The sequence below is a fragment of the Fistularia commersonii genome, chromosome 32 (genome assembly GCF_037954325.1).
Source record: "Fistularia commersonii isolate RoL2024-O1a breed Wild chromosome 32, RoL_Fcom_v1.0, whole genome shotgun sequence".
Taxonomy (NCBI): domain Eukaryota; kingdom Metazoa; phylum Chordata; class Actinopteri; order Syngnathiformes; family Fistulariidae; genus Fistularia; species Fistularia commersonii.
In genome coordinates, this window is record NC_141315.1 from 2,869,809 (window position 1) to 2,891,867 (window position 22,059).

The 22,059-nt window shown below is 38.8% G+C and overlaps 1 protein-coding gene across 1 annotated transcript; it reads left to right on the forward strand.

Moving 5' to 3' along the window:
- Positions 1 to 524: 524 nt before the first annotated feature.
- On the forward strand, positions 525 to 20,323 carry LOC147215130 (integrin beta-3-like). The gene is made up of 15 exons (XM_086139415.1): positions 525 to 706; positions 1,538 to 1,623; positions 2,526 to 2,718; positions 3,122 to 3,374; positions 4,950 to 5,112; positions 6,253 to 6,414; positions 6,495 to 6,590; positions 6,703 to 6,792; positions 8,121 to 8,255; positions 9,142 to 9,577; positions 12,685 to 12,907; positions 12,996 to 13,096; positions 13,858 to 13,977; positions 17,400 to 17,566; positions 18,757 to 20,323. Exons 1-15 carry the CDS (start codon positions 631 to 633, stop codon positions 18,823 to 18,825), a joined length of 2,370 nt encoding a protein of 789 aa, XP_085995541.1. The 5' UTR covers positions 525 to 630; the 3' UTR covers positions 18,826 to 20,323.
- Positions 20,324 to 22,059: the final 1,736 nt, after the last annotated feature.

Below are 22,059 nucleotides of genomic sequence, written 5' to 3' on the forward strand. Positions count from 1 at the left end.
GCCTAGAGGAAGACCAAGGAGAAGATTTAAAGGGAGTGGCATAAAGGAAAATAAGAATCTGTGACTTACAATTCCCTATTTCAAGAAAATCAAACAAATAAAAATTCACGGATCCAATAATCCATCCATTTTGTCTTGCTTTTTAATGAAACAATTGCGTATTGCTTAACTTTTAAGTTTCTGGAGCTGCAATCAGCAAGTTTGCCTGCATATGTACTTACAGCTTATCACCACCAGTGGGCAGTGTATGTTTCAATAAAGCACAAAAACGCTTCACAAAGTGTTGCGCAACAACAAAAGTCCTTTTCATAAATGGCAGAACAACAATGAATTACACAGGCTGGGTTACCACAAGCCAGCAATATGTGTAAAATATTTTTTTTGTTTTTCCTACCGGCTTGTTTAATGCGTAGACCGGCCGAGAGGTGCCCGGCCTGGGCAGGATGCTTCATTGTCCCCTCCCACTGAATTTATCAGTATAATAATGAGAGCACGGGGTTTGGCTTTTGGAAGTTTGGCTCTGATGGAGTTGTGTCAGTAGCAGATGAAGAAAGTTAGTCGTCATCCTCTTTTTCTTCTTCTCATCTGCTTTGACTGACACCAGAGGTCCTTGGCAGGCTCCTGTCCAGGATGGGCGCTCCGCTCCCGGCGCAAGGGGCCCTCTGGATGTTTGCGCTGCTCCTCGCTGGAACGGCCGGAGTTTGCGGTTTGTAATCATTTGGCATTGTTTCTAATGCATTCTGCTCAAAACGGGGTACTTTTTGCTATGACCTGGCTTATTCTCTACACATCTGGAGTTTAGGAATGTATTTTTGTGTATTTGCATTTAATTACCCGATTATAACGCTTTATAATATACTTTAACTTTTTACATTTGATTTTCTTGTACCCCCCCCCCCCCCACACACACACACACAAAGATTCTCAGTGATTTTCGAACAAGCACGATATTTGAGATGCTTTTTGTGCATTTAAGAAGTAAACTTTTCTCAATGTTTAAAGGGTAGTTTGGTTACTTTTTAGATCATTTTGAGCTCACATCTGTAAAGTGCTTGTTTTATGACATTCGAGGTATGTTGTAATGCAATGACAGACTGGAATGAGTAACTGCTGCATCCAGTCCTTAACCAAGTAAATCACTGTGGTGCATATGTGCATTTATTAATTTTTTTAATTCACTCATAAAGTATGTTTATTTCACTGTAAAATACATAAAAACGACATCAGAAAAAAATGTTGATGACATAAGCTGTTTAGTACAACCCTTTTCAAGAGTTTAGGGCAGTTAAACATGTTCTGTGACCACAATGTGATCAAATCCATCCCAAAAAGGTATTTGCATCTCCAATATCAGCTTTATCTGATGAATAACAAGAATAATGTGTTATGGATTTCTTGAGATGTTGTTTATGATAAAATACATATATCACAGAAAATATAGATATGTCATCTTTTTTTTATCATTCTAATAGAATCCCATGACAAAGAAGAGACGTTCCAGTTTTTACCAGCATGTAATGTTCACTTTTGCTTCCAGGCTCAAATGTGTGCACGTCCAGAGGGGCCAGCACATGTAAGCAGTGTTTAGCAGTTCACCCCAGCTGCGCTTGGTGCTTCCAAGAGGTGTGTTTCTTTCCACTTCACCTCCTTTAAGGCAATGAGCTGCTTGCCAGGCTGACTGGCAGGGTGGTATAGATCAGCCAACTTCACTCCACCCGTGAGGACTTAACAAAAAAAAAACTTAAAATAACAATGAATTTAAAATAGATTGCTAAAAGTAAATTATTGTCCCCGGGATGATTTTTACTATTCACAGATTCAGCTATGTTCCGTATCTATATCACAAAGACCAGGACATGATATGTTTTATCATTCGCTTGTTTACATGAATCCAAAAATATGCACAGAAAGAATGGCATCGGTTGGGACTAAACTTGACAGATATGGATTATTATTTAGAAAAAGACAGATGACAAGATTGAGGCAACAAAGAGGTGAAGCATTCAGAAAAGAATGTGAAATTGGGCCTTCCTGGTATGTTCCCTGAAATGTTTCCTCCATCTGCTCTCATTAAAACATGCACTCATCAAGAGAAAGTGATGGAGCGGTTCCATGTAAGTGACTGAATCCTAAAAGTTCCTCTGACAGATAAACATGCCCCATTGCTTTTATGTGGCGTATATTCATGACTGGATTTGTGGGTGTGTGAGACCATAATTGTGCTTTTTGACTGGATTCCCACTGACTCATTTTGCTGAGACTTCTGCATCTGAAATGATTTAAGGCAGAATTGAGATCATTGAGAATTTTTGTGTACTTATGACTTTTACGAGCAGAATGGTGTCAGACCATCCCCTACCCTAAATTAAAGGGTGTAACTACCAAGTGTTGAGAAGCACCTATTCAAAGAGAAACTAGTTATTACACATTTTTGCGAAAAAAAAAAAATTAAAGGGATAAATGAAAGTCAAAACAAATTGCTGATCATATCTCACTTTCAAAATATCGCTTGCCTATTCTGTCAGGACTTTGATGGCTCATCTCGTTGTGACCTGAAGACCAACCTGGTGACAGCAGGTTGCGCTTCGTCGGGTCTCGAGTTTCCAACCAGCAGGCTGGAGGTGGACGAGGATCGACCCCTCAGCAGCAAGGCAGCTGGGGCCACGCAGGACGTCACCCAGATCAAGCCCCAGAGACTCCACCTCACCCTAAGGCCAGGTCAGCTTTTACGATCATTACTCATTTAACATGGTTTATTTTGTCAGGAGAGGGTTATATTTGTGTTCCTCTGTCAGTTTTATTACGTCACGCGATGCCACGTTTGGTTTTTCCTGGGTTCTCCGGCTTCTTTCGACTGTCCAAAGGTTAATTGAACTCTAAATTTTTCATTCGTATGAAGTTGTGATTGGTTGCTTATCTTATCATGTTGCCTTGTGATCGACTACTAACCAGTTCAAGGTGTTCCATGCATGTCATCCAGTGTCAACTGGATTCGCGCCTATCACCACCGACCAACACCCACACTTTCAACCCCCACCAAACTTTGTTCATTATAATCAGGCTATATAGTGAATCAACAAATAGATCTTAACACAAAGTACTTCTATGTATCGTCTCCAAGATGATGCCAAGCACTTTACAGTAAAAGTGCGTCAGGTAGAGGACTACCCCGTGGATCTCTACTACCTCATGGACCTCTCATACTCTATGAATGATGACCTCTTCCGGCTGCGGACACTGGGAAAGGGCTTGGCTGAGGCCATGAACCGCACCACCAGCAACCTGAGGATGGGCTTTGGAGCGTTCGTTGACAAGCCGCTTTCACCTTACATGTACATCTCCCCGCAAGAAGCTGTAAAGAATCCCTGCTACAGGTAAAAGAGACATAAGAGAAGCTTTAGGAGTCAAAAGTTCCCCAAAAGCTGAAAGTTCCATCCTATTAAAACCACACCTACCAACATTGCACAGTAAATAAGCCATTCCATTTCGCTTACCATCCAAGAACTTGTTAACTGCATTTGCCAAATTTGAGACCAGATTTCGCACAGGTGGTAACATTATATTTTCAGCATTCTTGGCATGAGATGGTTAGCAAGAACTGGTGGGGAAGCATAATGTTAGTTTAAACTATATTATCATTTACATTTTTTCGTTTCATGCAAGTAAGAGAGCTTAAATTATGCTGGTAAGCATATTTATTTCAAATATCTTCAGTAGTGAGCAGTTCTCTGTTCTATCTATGTGGCAAGCTCAGATTACCAATGCATGGCTCCTATGCTAGATATCTTATTGAAATGACAAAAACATATAACATTAGAACATTAAAATGGTTCTCTGCCTTTACATGAAATAAAATAAAGGTCATTCTGATATGGAAAGCAAAATTTATTGGCAGCATTCTCAGAATTTACTGCTTTATATTCCTAGTCTATGCCCAGTGGTGTGTGGAAATTCACTATACAGATGATGTCATTTGAATGAGCACACTGTTAAACATCGTGTTGCTCAGGAAAAATGCAGGCCGGCTCACAGCACCTGTTAAAAGCTAATGGTAACTCTCTTTTGCATAGTCAGCTGCTCTGAATGAGGCTCAGGTAATCTGGTAAGCTTTTCCCCATGTGGTTCTGTAACCCCACCAAGCAGCATATCCAATGTTGATTTGCTGCTTTAAAATCCTTAAGAATCATTTTTAGGGGCCTGTTTATACACACACGGCTAAAACAGAGCCCCCAGGAATGTTTGGATAGGCGATAAGGAAGTTTTGGGTACATTTCGGGGAACTGCTGGAAGCACAAAGAAGCATTTTAACAAAACAATATTCAGGATCACAATACTTTATGATGAAAGAAATAACTCAAGGTTTGCCTCAAAGAGCTGTTCCAAGACTTTTTGACTTATCCCTGCTTTATGCATTCAGGTATGATTCATGAAATGAAATGAAAAATAAAATACGGGAACTACTTTTTTCCTACCAATATAAATATGTTTTAAAAACAGTGAAACTATGAACATAGATATTTCTAAGTGTGCACTTGAAGCTCGCACTTAATTCTGCTTATTTCCAGCTGAACCATTTGTACATGTTATTATTTCTTAGGTATGTCTGATGTAAATTCTGTAAAATGTAATGTATGTAGACAGTTTTCTGTCACTATAAAAAATGTTTAATTTAATCCAAACCATCTCTGTCGGAAATTGCAGAGCTGACTTATTCAGGGTGTAACTCAAAAAATAGATGGAGTTCATATGGTAGGCACAAAAATAAATAGTGACAATATAATTGAAAAACAGCCAACTGCAGAAATGACTTGACATGGCAGGAAGTCGATCGACCTGAGTTAACTACCGTAATTATTCATGTGATGGACAATCAACTCCCTGATGATTGAACAAACTAATGTCAGCTGGGTTGGCACTGATAAATCTATTTTTCTGTGTTTGATTGACAGCATAAACACCACCTGCCTGCCCCAGTTTGGATACAAGCATGTTCTCTCTCTGACAGAGGAGGTGAGTCGCTTCACAGAAGAAGTGAAGAAGCAGATGGTTTCCAGGAACCGAGACGCCCCAGAGGGCGGCTTCGATGCTATCATCCAGGCGGCTGTGTGCAAGGTAGACAGATGAACTGCATCTACACGTACAAAACATTAGATATGCAAACTCCACCCCACTCCACTAACATCATTTTAATTTCCCTCTAGAGTTTTAGGTGATTATTATTTTTTTTTTTATCTGCAAATGTGTAGATATTATCTTGATCATTTTTTACATGTCGCGCAGTGATAAGCACCTCTGCATCACAGTAAGAGGGTCCCTGGTTTGATCCCGACAGGGTGTCTGCGTGGGTTTCCTCCAGGTTCTGTGTTTCCTCCCACTGTCCAAAAACATGCAAGTGCCAATCGGACTCTGAATTGAAGAAAAAAATACCTTTACTGTCAAATTCGGTTATACACACAGTACAACATCAGTGAAATATGACCACTGCATTTAACGTGTCATGGATGAACCATGAGCAGAAGGCAGCTAAGGAGCAGTCAAGGGCTCAACAACATTTTGACTGGCTAGGAGGAGCGCGGGAATCAAACCAGGAATGTTCAGTTCCAAGGATGACTGCTCTAAGCCCCCGTGTCACACCGCTCTCCCAAAATTGATAATTTTAGTTGATTTTAGTTGTTTTTTTTACTTATGGATAGCATTATTTCACTTTTATTCTTGTTTGTGTCACTCCACTTGCATCATGTTTATTTTTTTAGACATTGTTGTTGTCACTATTCTTATCCTTGTTGTGAGTTCACTCTGCTGTCTGTTTATTTGTGGATGTCTTTTTCTATCTTTTAATATTCTCTCTGTACTTATGTTTATTGATACTGTCATTGTTGCACTGCTGTGGCAAAAGAATTTCCCCTATGGGGATCAATAAACTATATATTATCTTATCTTAATGTAGAAAAGCTATCAGGATAAGCTCCCGAGGAAAAATATTTACATATTTACATTTAAATATTTATCTAACAACTATTACTTGATAACAGTTGTAATCGTGTTTTCTGCCTGTGTTGTAGATGTCTGACTGAGTCAGGCATATCCCTCTCAAATGTACATCAATATTTCAATTCTATGTTAGCAAAAAAGTGTAAGATGCACAGGAAAAGTCCTGGTGTTTTAAACCATGGGTGCCACTCAAAAGCAGATTTCATTTTTTGAGGCTTTTTTTTTTCCAGTGATATTATTTTGTGTTTCACTGAAAACCAGGAGCAGATCGGTTGGCGCCCCGGCGCATCCCACCTGCTGATTTTTACCTCTGACGCAAAGACTCACGTTGCTCTGGACGGTCGCCTGGCTGGTATTGTTCAGCCCAATGACGGACAGTGCCACCTTAACTCTCATAACATGTACTCCATGTCTACAACCATGGCAAGTATATGATTGTGCTTGATCTTCATAGATAGTTTGAGTTGGTTTGAATAAAAATAATCTCACGTTTGGCTCAACAGGATTACCCATCCCTTGCCCTGATAACTGAGAAGATGTCAGAGAACAACATCAACCTTATCTTTGCTGTCACCAGTCCTGTGGTTCCTTTGTACCAAGTGAGGCTCTTGATGAACCAATTTGAAGACAGTATGATTTTTTTGTGTGTTTGTATTTAAGTATTGAATTAATGGATCAGTTGTTTCCATTGATAGTCCTTGTGTTTTGTAGAACTACAGTGAACTGATTCCTGGTACCACAGTAGGAACACTGTCCAATGACTCTGGCAATGTTATTCATCTTATACTGAAAGCCTACGCAGTAAGTGTTGCATACAAACACGCACACAGACACACGTGAACACCCTTGGCTAGACAGTGCCTCAGAGGATGACTTATATTTGCTGACACACACGCAAAGTATCTTAGTCACACACAGAGCTGAGTCAAAGCCTTGGGAAGATTTTTTTTTCTTTATTCAAGGTACGACGTTCATCCAATGTAAAACAATTGGCCGTTTGTTATTTAACTTTCTCTGTAATGAGTTATTTAATATTCACATCACATTAAGCTTTGCACTGGAGCTCAGGAGAGACCACGGGGGCCTTTTTGCTGCCATGAACATGACAACTGTTCATATTTTCTCCTTTACAATTTTAACATAGTTAGATGATTCATCTGACTGAACCTGAACTCCTGAACAAGCACTTCAAGAGTTGTGATGGAGCAGTAATTGTTATTACTTAGAATCTCCTTTACAGATTCCACATATCAATATTATATGATCCATAAATTATAACCAAAGGCCCTCTAAACAAGGGGTGAGCAAACTACGGCCCGCGGGCCACATCCAGCCTGTGGTCTTTTAATCCAGCCCACCAAAGATAGGTACAAAATTCATACTTGATGTGAATGATTGGATCAATGTATGTGGGAGCTCAAACAGGAGATTATTTCATTTTTGGAACGACTTGAGGACACTTGAGAATTTTCCTGAGCTGAGTGACTCAGATTGGCTTTGTGATTTAGCCTTTACTGTGGACATACTGACACACATGAGCGTGTGAGCTGGACGTGAAGCTACGAGGGAAAAACTGGTTTGTGCATGAAATACAAGCAAACGTCAGAACCTTCAACACCAAGCTGGTTTTATTTTCAAAGCAAATGTCAGACGAGTCTGATATGTACTGTTAACAAATGCTTTCTTTTTATATGTATCGTATTTTGTGCTGACCCGGCCCGTCTGTCAAATTTTAAGTCATTGTGGCCCCTGAGCCAAAAAGTTTGCCCTGCTCTAGACCCCTGGTCTAGACTGATGCTTTTCACTGGACAATGTTTTCACTGCCATGCTCTGTGCAGTCATTCTGTCTGACTTTACTGACTTTTGACAGTGATTGGCACCCACATACCACAGGCTACTGCTCACTGTGCAAATCTGACTAGCATGAGGCTCACTACTTCACCCCCAGAGAAGGGTGTTTATGTTTTCATCCAATGAAAGGAAAGATGGAAAATAGATCACCCCCACCATGGCGTGTGTCTGTCAAATTGTTCACAAAGAAAATTATGTTTATACAGTAGTGACTCTCACTTTAGTCAGTCTGAATCTCTCACTCCGGCCTCTTTTCTTGTCCGTTCATTTGTTCCCAGAAAATACGTTCCAAGGTGGAGCTGGAGCTTCAAGGTGTCCCAGAGGAACTTGCTCTGTCCTTCAACGCCACCTGTCTAAACGGAGAGCTCATTCCGGGTCTGAAGTCTTGCTCTGGGCTAAAGATAGGGGACACGGTCAGTCCGGCAAATATCTGTCTCTTCAACAAATAGACGTCTATGCATCGATCAGCTGTCAGCATGCGAGAATATTATATCTGGAGCTGGTTTTAAACCTTTTTCTCATCAGAACTGTGTCACCGCATGGTTAGGAAAGCTTATTTTTCACGTCCGTAATGCTCGCCCTGGATCAGAATGCCAGTACAAGTTTAAATTACTTTAAAATGACTTGGAATGACAAGCCAAAAGACTCTGGACTATTTTTACACCCTCAGTCCACATGTAACTCTTGTTGAACTGTTGTTCTCCGCAGTCACTCGCATTCTAAAATAACTTAGTTCCTTGTATTATTTTCAACATTTTTGGGTACTTTTTGTTTCCCTGCTTACAGTGGAATTTTCCCCACTTCTTTGTTTCTTCCTGTATCCCTATTTTCCTATTCTTTCCTTGGCAACTGTGTTTGTTTTACAAATTGTCTGATCAAAGAGTTTTCTCTTTTTCTGCATTTTTTCTTTATCACAGCTTGTTTGGCAGTTTTACTTGTTTCTTCCTCACTCCAGGTGACGCTTCACTTTTGGCCTCCGTATGTCTTTCCCTGAGCCTCAGCTCTTGCTGTTTTATCCATATATGGTTATCTTCTCTGGGGAAACAGCCTGCTTTTGGACATTTACCAGATTTGGATGTAATACTAAATGAATAATTGCTTTGACCAGGACATATAGAGGCATTTCCTATGTCATATCTTTTTACTCTTTCATGGTGTAGTTGTAATGAAATACATTTGAATCCCAATGGCTTTTAAATGTTTGGTGAATGAATCATTTGAATACAGTGTTACTACGTAATCAGCACAGAATGAAGACAAAACACGTTTCACCTGATATGTATCTTTCTACCGGTTCAGGTCTCCTTCAGTGTGGAGGCCAGAGCTCGGGGTTGCCCCAAAGAGAAGAAGAAAACCTTCATCATCAAGCCTGTGGGGTTCAAAGATTCACTCACCATCACAGTTACATTTGAGTGTGACTGCAAGTGCCAGACCAAAGCGCAGACCAACAGCCCAAAGTGTAATAGTGGTAATGGCACCTACGAGTGTGGGATCTGCCTGTGCCACCCAGGTCGCTTGGGCCCTCACTGCGAGTGCGCTGAGGATGACTATGATGCAACAGAGCAGGATCGCTGCAGCGGCTCTGGAGGACTCCAGTCTGCCATCTGCAGCAGCCGTGGGGATTGTGTTTGCGGCCAGTGTGTGTGCCACAGCACTGACTTTGGCAAGATCTGGGGAAAGCTCTGCGAGTGTGATGACTTCAACTGCCTTCGCTACAAAGGCGAACTGTGCTCAGGTAGGAATGAGAATATTGAGGTGCAAAAGTAAGTCAACCTCTCCTGTTTAGCAGGACTAAGACATTTTCCTTTTTTTGCCAAATTGGTGACCAACCAGTTTATAAGACTATTATTAGTCAATACGTTTGAAATCTAAGTTGGAGAAAATGCTATTTAGTGCTGTTTGTGTGATGACTGATTTAATATCCACTTATATAGAATAACCAATGGTAGACTCACAAAATTAGAGGTATTCTACTGGTTTTTCCTTTGTGAGACTTGAACCAGGCATCATGAATTGTCCTACATCAGGCCAATCATATTCTGCAGTCACATCAGTATTAAAAGACTTAGTCAGGTGTACAAAAACTACCACTGAAAGATTTGGTTTGAGGTGCCAGATATCGTTGTCATTTCTGAATTTTCGAATCGCTCATTTTTGTCACACGTGCTGTCAATCTGGTTGGTTGTAGGTTTAGCAGTTAGTACTGGGAGGAGAGGGTAATCTCTGGCATTTCCAATACACATGAAAATCTGAAAGAACTGTGACTCATGAGTTTAACACTTGATGAAAGTTTACACTGGCATAATGCCACTGTTTAATGTTTTGTTCTTGTTTTTGTTATCTAATTCTTTTGGTCAGTGTGAAAGATAATACAATAGATAATATGCTGATAGTATGGTGTTAATTATGCTGCCCCTGTTTGTTTGGAGTGGGCACACCACCTTGAACAGCTGAACACAAATTTTCTCTTTAAATACAAGATTTAAATGCAGCAGCTCAAGCTTTTTGAAAACAAATCATGGCCATATGAGTAGTGTTGTAAACTTCGATTTAGGAACCAGGTCACATTTCATATCTACTTAAAGCTTGTGACACTATAAATGAGACATTGACATGAAATCAGGTTAAAATTGGATAGTTACTCATGTGTTTGGGGCGAGGTTTTTCAGAGAATCTTAACAGTCAGGGTTGGCAGTTGCCCTCATCACTATTCTAGCTGCCTACTTCATCTGGGACGAATTACTTCCACAACGCAAACAAATCTCTTCAGCTCCGGACATGGACTCCACTCACTATAAACATATGGTGTGTGCATGAATGCATATGCTTGCGTGTGTATGTGTGTGTGTGTGTGTGTGTGTGTGTGTGTGTGTGTGTGTGTGTGTGTGTGTGTGTGTTGAGAGCAAGATAGAGAGATTCTATGGGTGGAAGACAAGCTATTTTTTACAAAGATTGAACAGGATTAATGCATACAGGCTGTTCCTTAAAATGTATCATTACCTTGGACTTTTCTAAGCATTCCTGAATGACAGTTAAGTTACTTAAATGACAGAAATGTGTGTCTAAGAGGAAAGAGATGTCAACTGTATGATGTTTATCATCTTATATGATTTACTTCTCAGTCCAGGACAAATGTCATTATATACAACAGGTACCATAACACATAAAGTAACATTATTGTAATAATAAATGGGTATGTGGAGTAATTCATGGCAAATAGATTCAGAACATCTTGTCAGTATCCTAATACAGGCAGGACTCTGTAGGCGATCTTTATCCGGGAGTTACTCAGCAAGCAACATTTATGTAAGCTATACAATCAATTTACTTCATTAATTTCCCAATGAAAAAAGAGTCCTTCTAAGACATGGACTTGTCCACCAAAGTCTATTCTTTCGCTAAACAGCAGTCAGGTTTACAACATATTTGTGGACAGTCAAACAAAGAAGCAATCTGTCTATCCTGCATGGTTACCAACTGTCTCTCCACAAGTTCTCGGACCCCCCTGCTGTAGTGGTATAATTGCAAACATTTGTAAGACTACACTACCTAACTGCTGACTTCTATATCTCATTGTTTAAGAAGATTGTTGCAGCAGCATCCATGTTTAACATATCATCTCCCCTATGATGATTAGTAATATTTGTATAAATTCTGAACAATTACTTATTTACAGTCAAAAAATGGCTTCCAAATTGTGATGGAAAACTGTCTTAAAGCGCTGCAAATGTTGCTGCTTAAGGAGAGAACCAAAACTGAGTATAAAGTAATGTGAAAGCGTAAAAGCCCCTCTATCACAATGTTTGAGCAGATTGGTATTTACAATACATGATGCTTAGGATTTATATTAACTGAGTATTCACGGTTGCATATCGCTACGGTAACCAGTGCCAGCACAGACCACTTTCCTGCTTTGTACCTCATCAGGCCACATTTTTTGCTCTCACAAAGAAACATTTTGCTGTATTCCCTAGAGCCCATAGATTAACATGAAAATACCTCTCTTCTTACTCATTGACTGAGATGCTGTAATGAGGCTAGAAATAAACCCATGTTTGGTAAGAAAGGGGCCAGGTGGGAGCATACTGGAAATGATGTGTGTGTATAACATGGTCTGCCGCCTTGAAATGGCTTGGTCACAGTGACAACAATTTTTGTTGACCCAAAGGAGTGGTATAATTCAAAGCCAGTGGTCTTGTGGTGAAATGGTCATGAAAGTTTGTTCATGGCTCATCATTTTTTCTACTCTAACTATTCAAAGTAGTTCCCAGTATAACAATATATCTGTTTGTTGCTGTTGTGGTGGTAGGCCACAGTGTTTGCTGCATAGTTTTGTTTGCATAAATGCAAAAACAGTATGTACTGAGATACAAGAGTGGGGAAAAAAACATATATGTAAGAAACAAGAAACCAGTGTAATGGATTTTACATTCCTACCAATCGCTGAATTCTAATTGACCATGTCTGCTTTCCTGTGTTTAGAATTGACAGCTATATTATTTTGTCAGGAAACATTCCATATAGAGGTACCTCTACTTTACATTTAAAGTGCATTTCGAATATTTGTAAAGAAAACAAACATACAGTTACTGATGAAAAAAAGGTATTCTTGATCATGGTTTTAATTCGATTGCAGCCATTGGGTAATATAATATATATACAGTGCGTATATATGTACAAGTCTCTACGTTATTGTTTTTTCGATCGTGACGAGTCAGAATCGATGGATCCAAATGGTTATCCTCAATTATAATCCTCATAATAGGACATCTAGGGGACTCGAATAAAAACAAAAGTTTTAAGGGGTATCATTTTAATCATACATCCTTCTATCCTTCTCAGGCCATGGTGCTTGTAACTGTGGTTTTTGCCAGTGTGATCCAGACTGGCAGGGGGAGAACTGTAACTGCTCCAGGCGCACAGACACCTGTATGTCCAACCTGGGCCTCCTGTGCAGTGGAAGGGGCCAGTGTGTGTGCGGAGCCTGCGAGTGTACCCAGCCTGGTGCCTATGGGGCCACATGTGATAAATGCCCCACGTGCCCTGATGCCTGCACCATGAAGAAGTGGGTCTGGAAACAGATGTACATGCACATTTAATTATGATTCTGGAAAGATATATGAAACAAGCTGATGGTGTTTTTTCCTTGGCAGAGAGTGTGTGGAGTGTAAGCATTTCAAGAGAGGCAAGTTATTTGAGGACAACACCTGCAACCGCATCTGCAAGGACGAGATTGAGCTTGTGGATGAAATAGGTGAGAATGGGACTGAGCTGGAAGCTCCCAATTTACAGGTCAATTTCAATTGAAACCCCTGATATGTGCAAAAGAATTGTGAAACTCAAATGAAAATGACCCAACTGTTTTGCTAATATCACTTTCTCTTTCAGCCAGACCAAGTGATTTCTGTCAGTGTGCAGGACACACACTAGACACAAATGTGAAAGATGATTGCTTACACACTGGGACTGACTGATGTTCGGTTTAACTTACACGTAGAGAGAAACATCAGGAGGGACAGAGTGTAGTGACAGCTCTTTCACCCCATGGTGACTCACTCACTTCTTGAGTTATTACCAAATCCTTCTGATTGTCACCAGCTGAGTTTGAAACAGAAACATTACCTTCAAACTGTTTTTGGTAAACAGCTTTATTTTATTTAGTGTTCATCAAAACACTTTAACGCATGTATTCCTGACTCTTGAAAAATACGATGAATGCATATTCTTCCTTATTACACTTCCCATAAGCAAATATGATTTTCATGATATACTTGAAAATATTAATTCATATCCACCCTTTGGAAATGGGTCCCTTTCTCTTTGGTAGCTATGGTGTATTGGTCGCCTATCACTGTCATCTACTGAATAGCCCAGGAAAATAATGGAAAGCGTGTAAATTGCACGGGCATACGTAACTTCGAAACAAAAACGAGGAGACACAAAAACAACCTATATTAGCACAGACACGGTCGAAACCACATGTTATGTAAAACTGGCGCATTTCTCTCCATCCAGTGCTTCATGATTCAAATGCTGTGAACTGCACTTACAAGGATGAGGACGACTGTGTAGAGCGTTTCCAGTACTATGAGGACAGTAGCGGAAAGTCCATCCTGTTTGTTGTCAAGGAGCCGGGTAAGTCAATAGCAATCAAACCTGCTAAGACAGAAGTACAAGGTCACATCATATATGAACGAGATGAGGATTGTCAAATTGACACATCAAGGATAAAATCTACAGCTTGGTACAACTTATATTGCTTTTCATCCAGGTACGGTATCCAAATTGAACAGTACATCCTTGAAAACGCCCTCATTTTGACAAATCACTATGTCTTTTTCTTCACTCAAGCACAAGCAGTCCCTGCTGTATGCCCTTCATCTGCTTGTAATGGCCAAACAGAAAGAGCGTGGGGCAATAAAAAAGCCTTTTAATGACCACAAGTGCCCGCAGAGAAAGTCTGTCCCGGGGTCTGCCTTTAATGAATGTGTGTGTTTAATTTAGACACAAATGGGTAGCAGAGAAGTACAGCAGATTTTGCCTTGAACAGTGCACCCCACCGTGTCAAAGAGGGTTGTAAACAGCTGCTCAGTCTCTCCAGGAACCTGCTGACTTAACATATCTTCAAGAAGAAAGCAGCAGAGGGAGAGCAAGGAACCTTAACCAAAGAAAGGAAGAGCGATTTGTACTGTATGTAAAGTATAAAGTAGGTAATCCAAGAAGTAAAACCCCCAAAGTAGAACAAATGTTTCCCTACAAAAACGGTTCGGCAGTCATGTTATTTTTCAAAGAAATCCTAAGTATGACTCGTCAGAAAGGTCCATGAAAGGCAGGAAATTATTATTATTAGTAGTAGTAGTAGTATTAATTATAGTGTAGTATAGCTGCAGTCAGGGGAGGCTAGTAGGCAGTCTCACCTTTTATGAAAAATGAAAAACTAATAATAATAACATAAAATGAATATTAAAATTCATCCACTGATCCAGGTAATAAATGTCTTACTGTATGATGCTAATCACTTTTTACATTTTCTTAATGTAAAATCTCTGAATGTGCACATTTCCCAATCAAATGCAAGACAGAAACCTGAGGTTTGGCAGTGGCGAGCCTCGCCTCTGAACGCACAATCCCTCACATACTGGGTTGCATGGCATGTAGGCATTTCTGTTTTATGGCATGTTGTCAATTTATGTTTGTAGAAAGATTTATTCCACACCATGACTTTCCATAGCTCGGTAATGTGTGTGACATAATTATTGTTGCTGAGCGGACAATGAACTGCAGTGAAAAGTCACAATGAGGGGTATGTTACCTGGCAGGTGATTGTTGCTGCTGTGCCTCTATAATCAATATAAGAGAAAATAAACAAAATAGATAGAGGGAAAAAAAGGACTTTTACAACAAAGTAACAGAAATATTCCTCAAGAGGGATAGATGCTTGGACTTTGCGTAGACAAATAAAGGCAAGACAACAAATGACTTTCAGTTTGATAAAAAAAAAATGAGATGAGACTTAAATGAAACAAATTGGGTATTTAAAAGATATTGAATTATTCTCTTCTAATTCTTGTTATCCAGCTGATGTTCAACCTGTATTAAAGCTTCAGAATTTAAATGTTGAAAGAAATTAATTGAGGGTCAAGATTGAAATTGTTTTGTACACCACTCTTTACTTTTATTTGTTTAGAATGAGAATAAATTGTTTAGAACGCTTGGAGGGTGCATTGCAAATTTGCTTGTCACTTGGTACGATAAGACATACACAGTCTTTCTGGGCAAATATATTCCAATGTATGTCTTAGTGTGTGTGAGAGAGACTGGAAAACCGATTTGATATGAAACATTGCCAGGAGTCAATATTCATGCAGCAAATAGAGTAGGAAATAAGATACTCTTTTAAGTTGCAAATGTGACTGCAAAAAGTTAAAGCCCCACCAGCCATGAACCTCACTGTATAGTATATAGTTGTTCATCAAGGGAAATAAACAAGCAAACACTAGCCAGAAGTTGTTGGGATCTAACCGGAAACTTTTGCAGTGAGACAGGACCACGAACCACTGCGCCACATGCCTTCTTGTTATTTCTTATCATTTCCTATTTGTGCTTTTTTGGTCCACGGCTGGCTCAAGTGACCAGGGCCCAAGTTCTTGAAAACTTTTAGTTAAATCTTTAGCTTTTTACTTTTTCATACCAAAACCTTGATCATATAGGAAATATGTGCTTTGTTGATTCCCAAGGTGGTGGACACTGGCAGGTTTGCTGTTCCGCCCTTATCTCTATCTTTAAGCCCAGTCAGCATCATGGCTTGTTTTTCTCTGAATTTAATCTTTGCAAGCGATACAAGCCTGATATTGCCAGACCATTTCAGCAGCAGCAGTAGCCTTGTCCTTACAAAAATGCCTTAGGAATGCCACATTCCACTTCTGTTCTTTCCAGAAGCACCATTATACCTCAGTAGCTCTTAGCAAGTCTTCCTATAAACCCTTGTGTTATGGTTTGGTTGAAAAGTGGGACTGAATAGGATGAGATTCAGAATAATCTGGAGATTGGAATCAAGCTGCAATTGCCCAGTTGTCTAGAGACCAGGTTATTAAATACTTAGCTAGATACTGCAGCTGCAGAGAATAGTGAAATATATCTGCAGGTTTTTTTTATTTCCAGTACACAAGAAAATACTGACATTTTTATTAAGAGCTCAAGTTGCAGAGGGCTGTTGACAGAGCCCTAGATACAGCCTGTAGCAATGCAGTTCTTCTTTCCCTGACCATACGAAACCAGCTCAATACTTCAACTGAGCTTTTGCAACAAGATTTTTGTTTGGAAATAATCTACTAAAAATAGTTTCAGGCAGAAAGACCAGGCCAAACAAATCAATGAAACAATGGTAGTGTTGAATTTTCTTTGAAACTCATGAACAAATAATTAAACACGACTTTGCCGGAATCAAATTCAAGATGACTCATTCTGTCTAAGTACTCTGCTCTACCGAATCCGCAATTTCAATCGGGGGTTATACTCTAGGAAAACAATGATCCAGAACAGCTAATACTGGTAATAATGGGGGGAATTGCCAACAATCAATATCTTCTTCCACTAACAATTTCATTGAAAGGAAGTTCTGTCAGTCATGTACTTTGCAGCCTTCAGGAAACAGCAGTCCCAATTCTGACCCAGTTTTGCCAGACCACAATGAGGGAAAGGGGGTTGTGGCATTTGTTTAAGAGTTTGTACTTTCCTCTTCAGCACATACTTCTGTGAGTTCTCTGGGATTTATTAGTGGTACCCATTCTGACAATTACTGTTATCTATTCTAGTTCTCTTGTATCCCTCTGATAGCTCTTAACACCTGATATTTACAGAAAACCCCACTAATTCTATTCTTGAAAGTCCAAATTTTGAGTGAAAAATAGCAAAAACAGCATCAGATGAGTGAGAGGGTAGTGAAGAACTACCATTTTGAAATCAGTGTTTTGTTTTGTTTTTTTGTCTTGGCCTCTCTTATCTTCACTTGTTTGACCGCTTTTCTCATTCCTTTATCTCTCCATTCTTCAATCCAGACTGCCCCAAGGGACCAGACATTTTAGTGGCACTTCTGTCAGTGGCAGGAGCCATCTTGTTCCTTGGCTTGGCGGCTCTTCTGATCTGGAAGCTGCTGGTTACCATCCACGACAGACGGGAGTTTGCCAAATTTGAGGAAGAACGTGCTCGTGCCAAGTGGGACACTGTGAGTGGATTTTGTGCCAGGAAGCATACACATGTAAATGCAAATGTATAGTTCTTGGAAGCAAAGAATGTGGTTTTAGATACCAAGATAAAGGTCCATTAATAGAAAAATATTAAAACAATATTTTCTGGGTGGCTGCTCAAGGAAGTTTTTAAATACACAAACCCTACAGAGATACACAAAAGGCCACACACACTGTCCCTCATTCTTTCCTTCTGAAGATGTTTTTTTTTATTATTTTGTGGCCTGCTGTTTCTCTATGCAGAACAAAAGGCAACCAGCGGAAGGGCTGGGTTTAAATTAACCAATACTAAATAGGTAATAGGCACTTTTGTGGGCCTCAGTAACGCTCCCAAAGCCCGCAGATCTACAACAACAACAGTTTCAGAATGTATAACAGCAGTCTGAATGGCAGACAATTCTGACCGACCTGAGGTGCCACAACCTCACTAACTCACCCCATTCACTACCTCACCCATTCACGTCATGCCTTAACTCTGCTGTCTGTCTTATCCTTGTTGGTCCCAGCCTGCACGCATCCTGCCTATTTTTGTTTCTTTATTTCATTCTTGTCATTGCTTTTGTCACTCTATTTATATTGTCGTTTAGTTCTGGTTGTCTATATTTCACCCTTACTGTTCCTTTATGTTGTCCATTCTTATCCCTGATGTTGTTGCTGTTGTTGTCCTCCCTGCTGTCTATGTATGTGTAGATGTCCTGTTTTATTCTGTCTTCTACCGTCTCTCTATTTATATTTATATTTATATTATTTTATTTTTTTGCCTTTATATTATGTTACGCCGCTGTGACAAAGGAATTTCCCCAGTGGGGATCATAAAGTTTATCTTATCTTATCTTATCTTATCTTATCTTATCTTATCTTATCTTATCTTATCTTATCTTATCTTATCTTATCTTATCTTATCTTATCGTCACCAAGTAATCTAAAGTGAATTATAAACCACACATATAATGTAATACATTTCTCAAAAATACAAGGCAAGATAGAGCAAGGTGTTCATTATACAACAAAGCGAACAGAGAGCTTTTTGACAGGGAGCAATGGACAAAATTATTTGATGGTCCCTCAAACTTTGAATCATGGTAATTTTTTTGGTTTCATTTTGCAACTATTAAAATGATTTTAACCAAATTCAAATGTATTTTCACCATGTTATTTTTCCTCACAGGGACACAATCCACTTTATAAAGGAGCCACCTCCACCTTCACAAACATCACCTACAGAGGCAAAGACTGATGCTACTGAACAAGGATTAAGCATAAAGGATGGAACTGCTCTTTACTGCCCTTTGTGGAAAGGCACAGACTCATGTGCAGGTCTCTACTGATACAAGGCATTACATTGTTTTTGTTTGTAAATATGTAGAAATTATTTTGTCAGGGATAGTCATAATTATCCATTCACTTGGATACATGTTGTTTGACTTGGTACTTTTGTGCTGTGAATATAGGTGTAATACCTCCAAACCAGATAACAACATAGGCAGATAATTAAATATAGGTGTCATCTTTTCTTTTTAATTTATTCATTCTTTTTTTTGAGATCTATCTGCAGCCACTAAAATCCTGAATTGTAGATATGTGTATGCAAAACCATCCTATTCTGCATCACACTTTTTGTATTTTTCTGTAGTATCATAGCAAAATATTCTCTGTGCACTGAAGCCAAATGGTACTGGTATCACTTGATTTTTAGTAAAGCTTTTACATATCATAAAATAAAATTGGGATGTTTGGGGTGGAAATGAAAGAATATTATTTTTCTTTTAATACAAAGTAACAACATGCTGTATTTCCACAGGATATTTGTTTATTTCCCATGACCTTAAAGCCACATGTTGGCCCAAACTGAAATGGATAGATGTCAATCTATTTAGGACACAACAATCTATCACACTTTAAAATATTAAAATGTTAGATAGATTCTTGTTTAAAAAATGTTCTGAACTTTTAACAAAGAAAAGACAGAGTTAAGTCTCCAATATCATCATTAAACAATTATTACAGCTAAAATACTTCACAACAGAGATCATCCCAATAATAACCATAATAATAATAATAATTATCTTCTGTGTTTGGTTTCTCACCTCACTGTGGTGACACCATTGCCGATGAATAATGAACTTTCTGCCACCAAAAGCAGCATTACTAAGTGCCACTAAGGGAAACATTTGGTAATGCTAAACTTTAAATTAAGGACAAAAGTAAAAAACCTGTTTTCACAAAATACAGATAACATGGAACATACAAATGCTGGGGGCAATAGTGAAAACTGTTTTCATTGTGCTAGACTTTTGCTTGTTAATGCACTGCTTCCATCTTCTGGTCTTTAAATGCAAGTGTAGCCTACTAATCTGCAAATTTAAATTAACTTAAAATATTATCTTTGTTCTGCCTAAGCGTTAAAAGCCAATATGATTAATTTTAGATTACCATTATAATTTTTGCATTTATATACTTGCAGTTTGTGCACTGCTGATTAAGTAAAAAAATGTGTCAAATTTACCTACTTCTCGACATGGAGAGTCCCACTCCCCTTTCCAACAAGTACTTTGCGGGATGCAGCCATTGTGTGGATTTCATAAAAACAATTAGGAAACTACAGAAGGCAAAAAACTGAAAATGTGCATCAACAGCAACATTTTAGTTTTGTGACACAAGGTTGATACTTTACCTTGCTAGTTTATACTCTTCCAAAATTAAATACCAAAATAAAAATTATAAAAAAAATAAAATTCTATATATAATTATAATATATCATTTTATGTATATATATATTAATGTCAGAAACCAAGTACTTGTCAGACTAAACTGATCATTAGAGTCTGGTAATTTCTCAACTTGTAATTCAGAAAAAAAAAAGTATTAAAATGAAATATTAAAGAATTGCCAAAGGTTGTACTTCCAAATCTTACTATAACAGAATTCTGAGGTCTGGTATAAATTTTATATTGATGCTTGCAGTCTAAAAAGGTTGCCTTTAATTTAAAAAGGTGTTATATAATGAGAGTATTATCAAAAGAGAGACCCATTGACTTGTAGAACTGAAGGAAGATTTGAAAATAAAATTCATTTCAGGGACAATCAAAATACATGTGGCTGCAGAAAATGAAATACAAAGTGCAGCATCCAAATGTATCAACCGTTTTGTGATTATGCCACTTTTGATAATTACAATTCTTTTTATTAAATGGTATACAGTCCAGGATGGAAAAGCATCGGGCTAAAGCCCATGTTTACAGTTATTCTATGTTCATGTCTCACAGGAGAAAAGACTGCCCAATGCTTGCACCTTTGAGTATAACTTATACAAAAGGCCAATTTACATAATTTGCTTTTGGATTTAGTTGCATTAAAGGGAGATACACTTCCGCTGTAGGCTGAAAAGCAGGTATATTTCTGACATTTAGGGGTGACGTTTCAAAGTGCAATCCCTCACCTCACTCTTACCTTTCAAAGCGATTAAGAAATCCTTCCTTCCTAGCATGATGTATGCAATACTTTTGTCCTAAGATGGCTTTTCAAACCTCTACCAAAGAACTGTCAGCCAGTAACACTTACGGGGAAATGACTCTGTTAGCACATGATTCCACAAATAGCAGGTATCAAAGAGCAAATCATTGTCCAGTAATAAGTGATTAAAGTTCAAACACTGACATTGAAGACTGCAGAAACACTCCTTTACTGTAACCTGGGTGGCCCCATCTGTTCTCAATAAAGCAAGTCTGACGCTTTTCCTTTATGCTCTTTGATTTATTCCTGTATGAAAGCTGTCAATAGTTGGACGCGTCTGAAGAGGACTCCTGTGGTTACTTGGCTGTTAAAAAAACATACAGCAAACACGACTATTCCTCTGAATCATCAGAAATTCATCCAGTTTGCTGTCGTTAATGGCTGAGGGATTACACAGTAATCTAATGTCCGTGCACCAATGGCCATCTCGGATGTACTCTACTGAGACAGTGTGGAATTGATGCACTAAGGTATTTGTCGCTTCAATGGAAGGAACAGTGACATTGCTCAGAGCGGGGGCACATTTAATAGGATATTATTAGCAAAAAAAAAAAAATTCCAAGGAGCTGAAGGTAGTTCTACGGAGCTTAAATGCTGAATTCTTTCTCTTGCATGACAGTAGCTTTCAGGAGACTCCACAACTTACATCCCACTACATATGCAAATTCAGTATGTTGTAAAAGTTTTTTAGAAACAGATGAAATCAACTCATTTCCAACTATGTTTTTAGAATGTTAACATGTAGCTGTCCTTTTCTGCCGATAATGTATCTTTTACTATACATACTGAACTTTTGAGGTGAACTAAGATGAATCACAATAAATTGACATGAAATAAAACTTGTAAATTGTGACCATCTGGAAAAGTAATTCATCCTATCTTATTGAAATACGAGAGTTGTACTTTGTGTTTGCTCACATCTAGCTCAAGGTAGTATTGGAAATCACTTCTCACATGT

What these genes read in the sequence shown, in the direction of transcription:
- LOC147215130 (XM_086139415.1), top strand. Translation starts at nt 631, where the DNA reads ATGGGCGCTCCGCTCCCGGCGCAAGGGGCCCTCTGGATGTTTGCGCTG. An exon ending in GCGCTTGGTGCTTCCAAGAG is followed by an intron (nt 1,624 to 2,525) that starts GTGTGTTTCTTT and finishes CTATTCTGTCAG; the next exon opens with GACTTTGATGGCTCATCTCG. An exon ending in TCCAGGCGGCTGTGTGCAAG is followed by an intron (nt 5,113 to 6,252) that starts GTAGACAGATGA and finishes ACTGAAAACCAG; the next exon opens with GAGCAGATCGGTTGGCGCCC.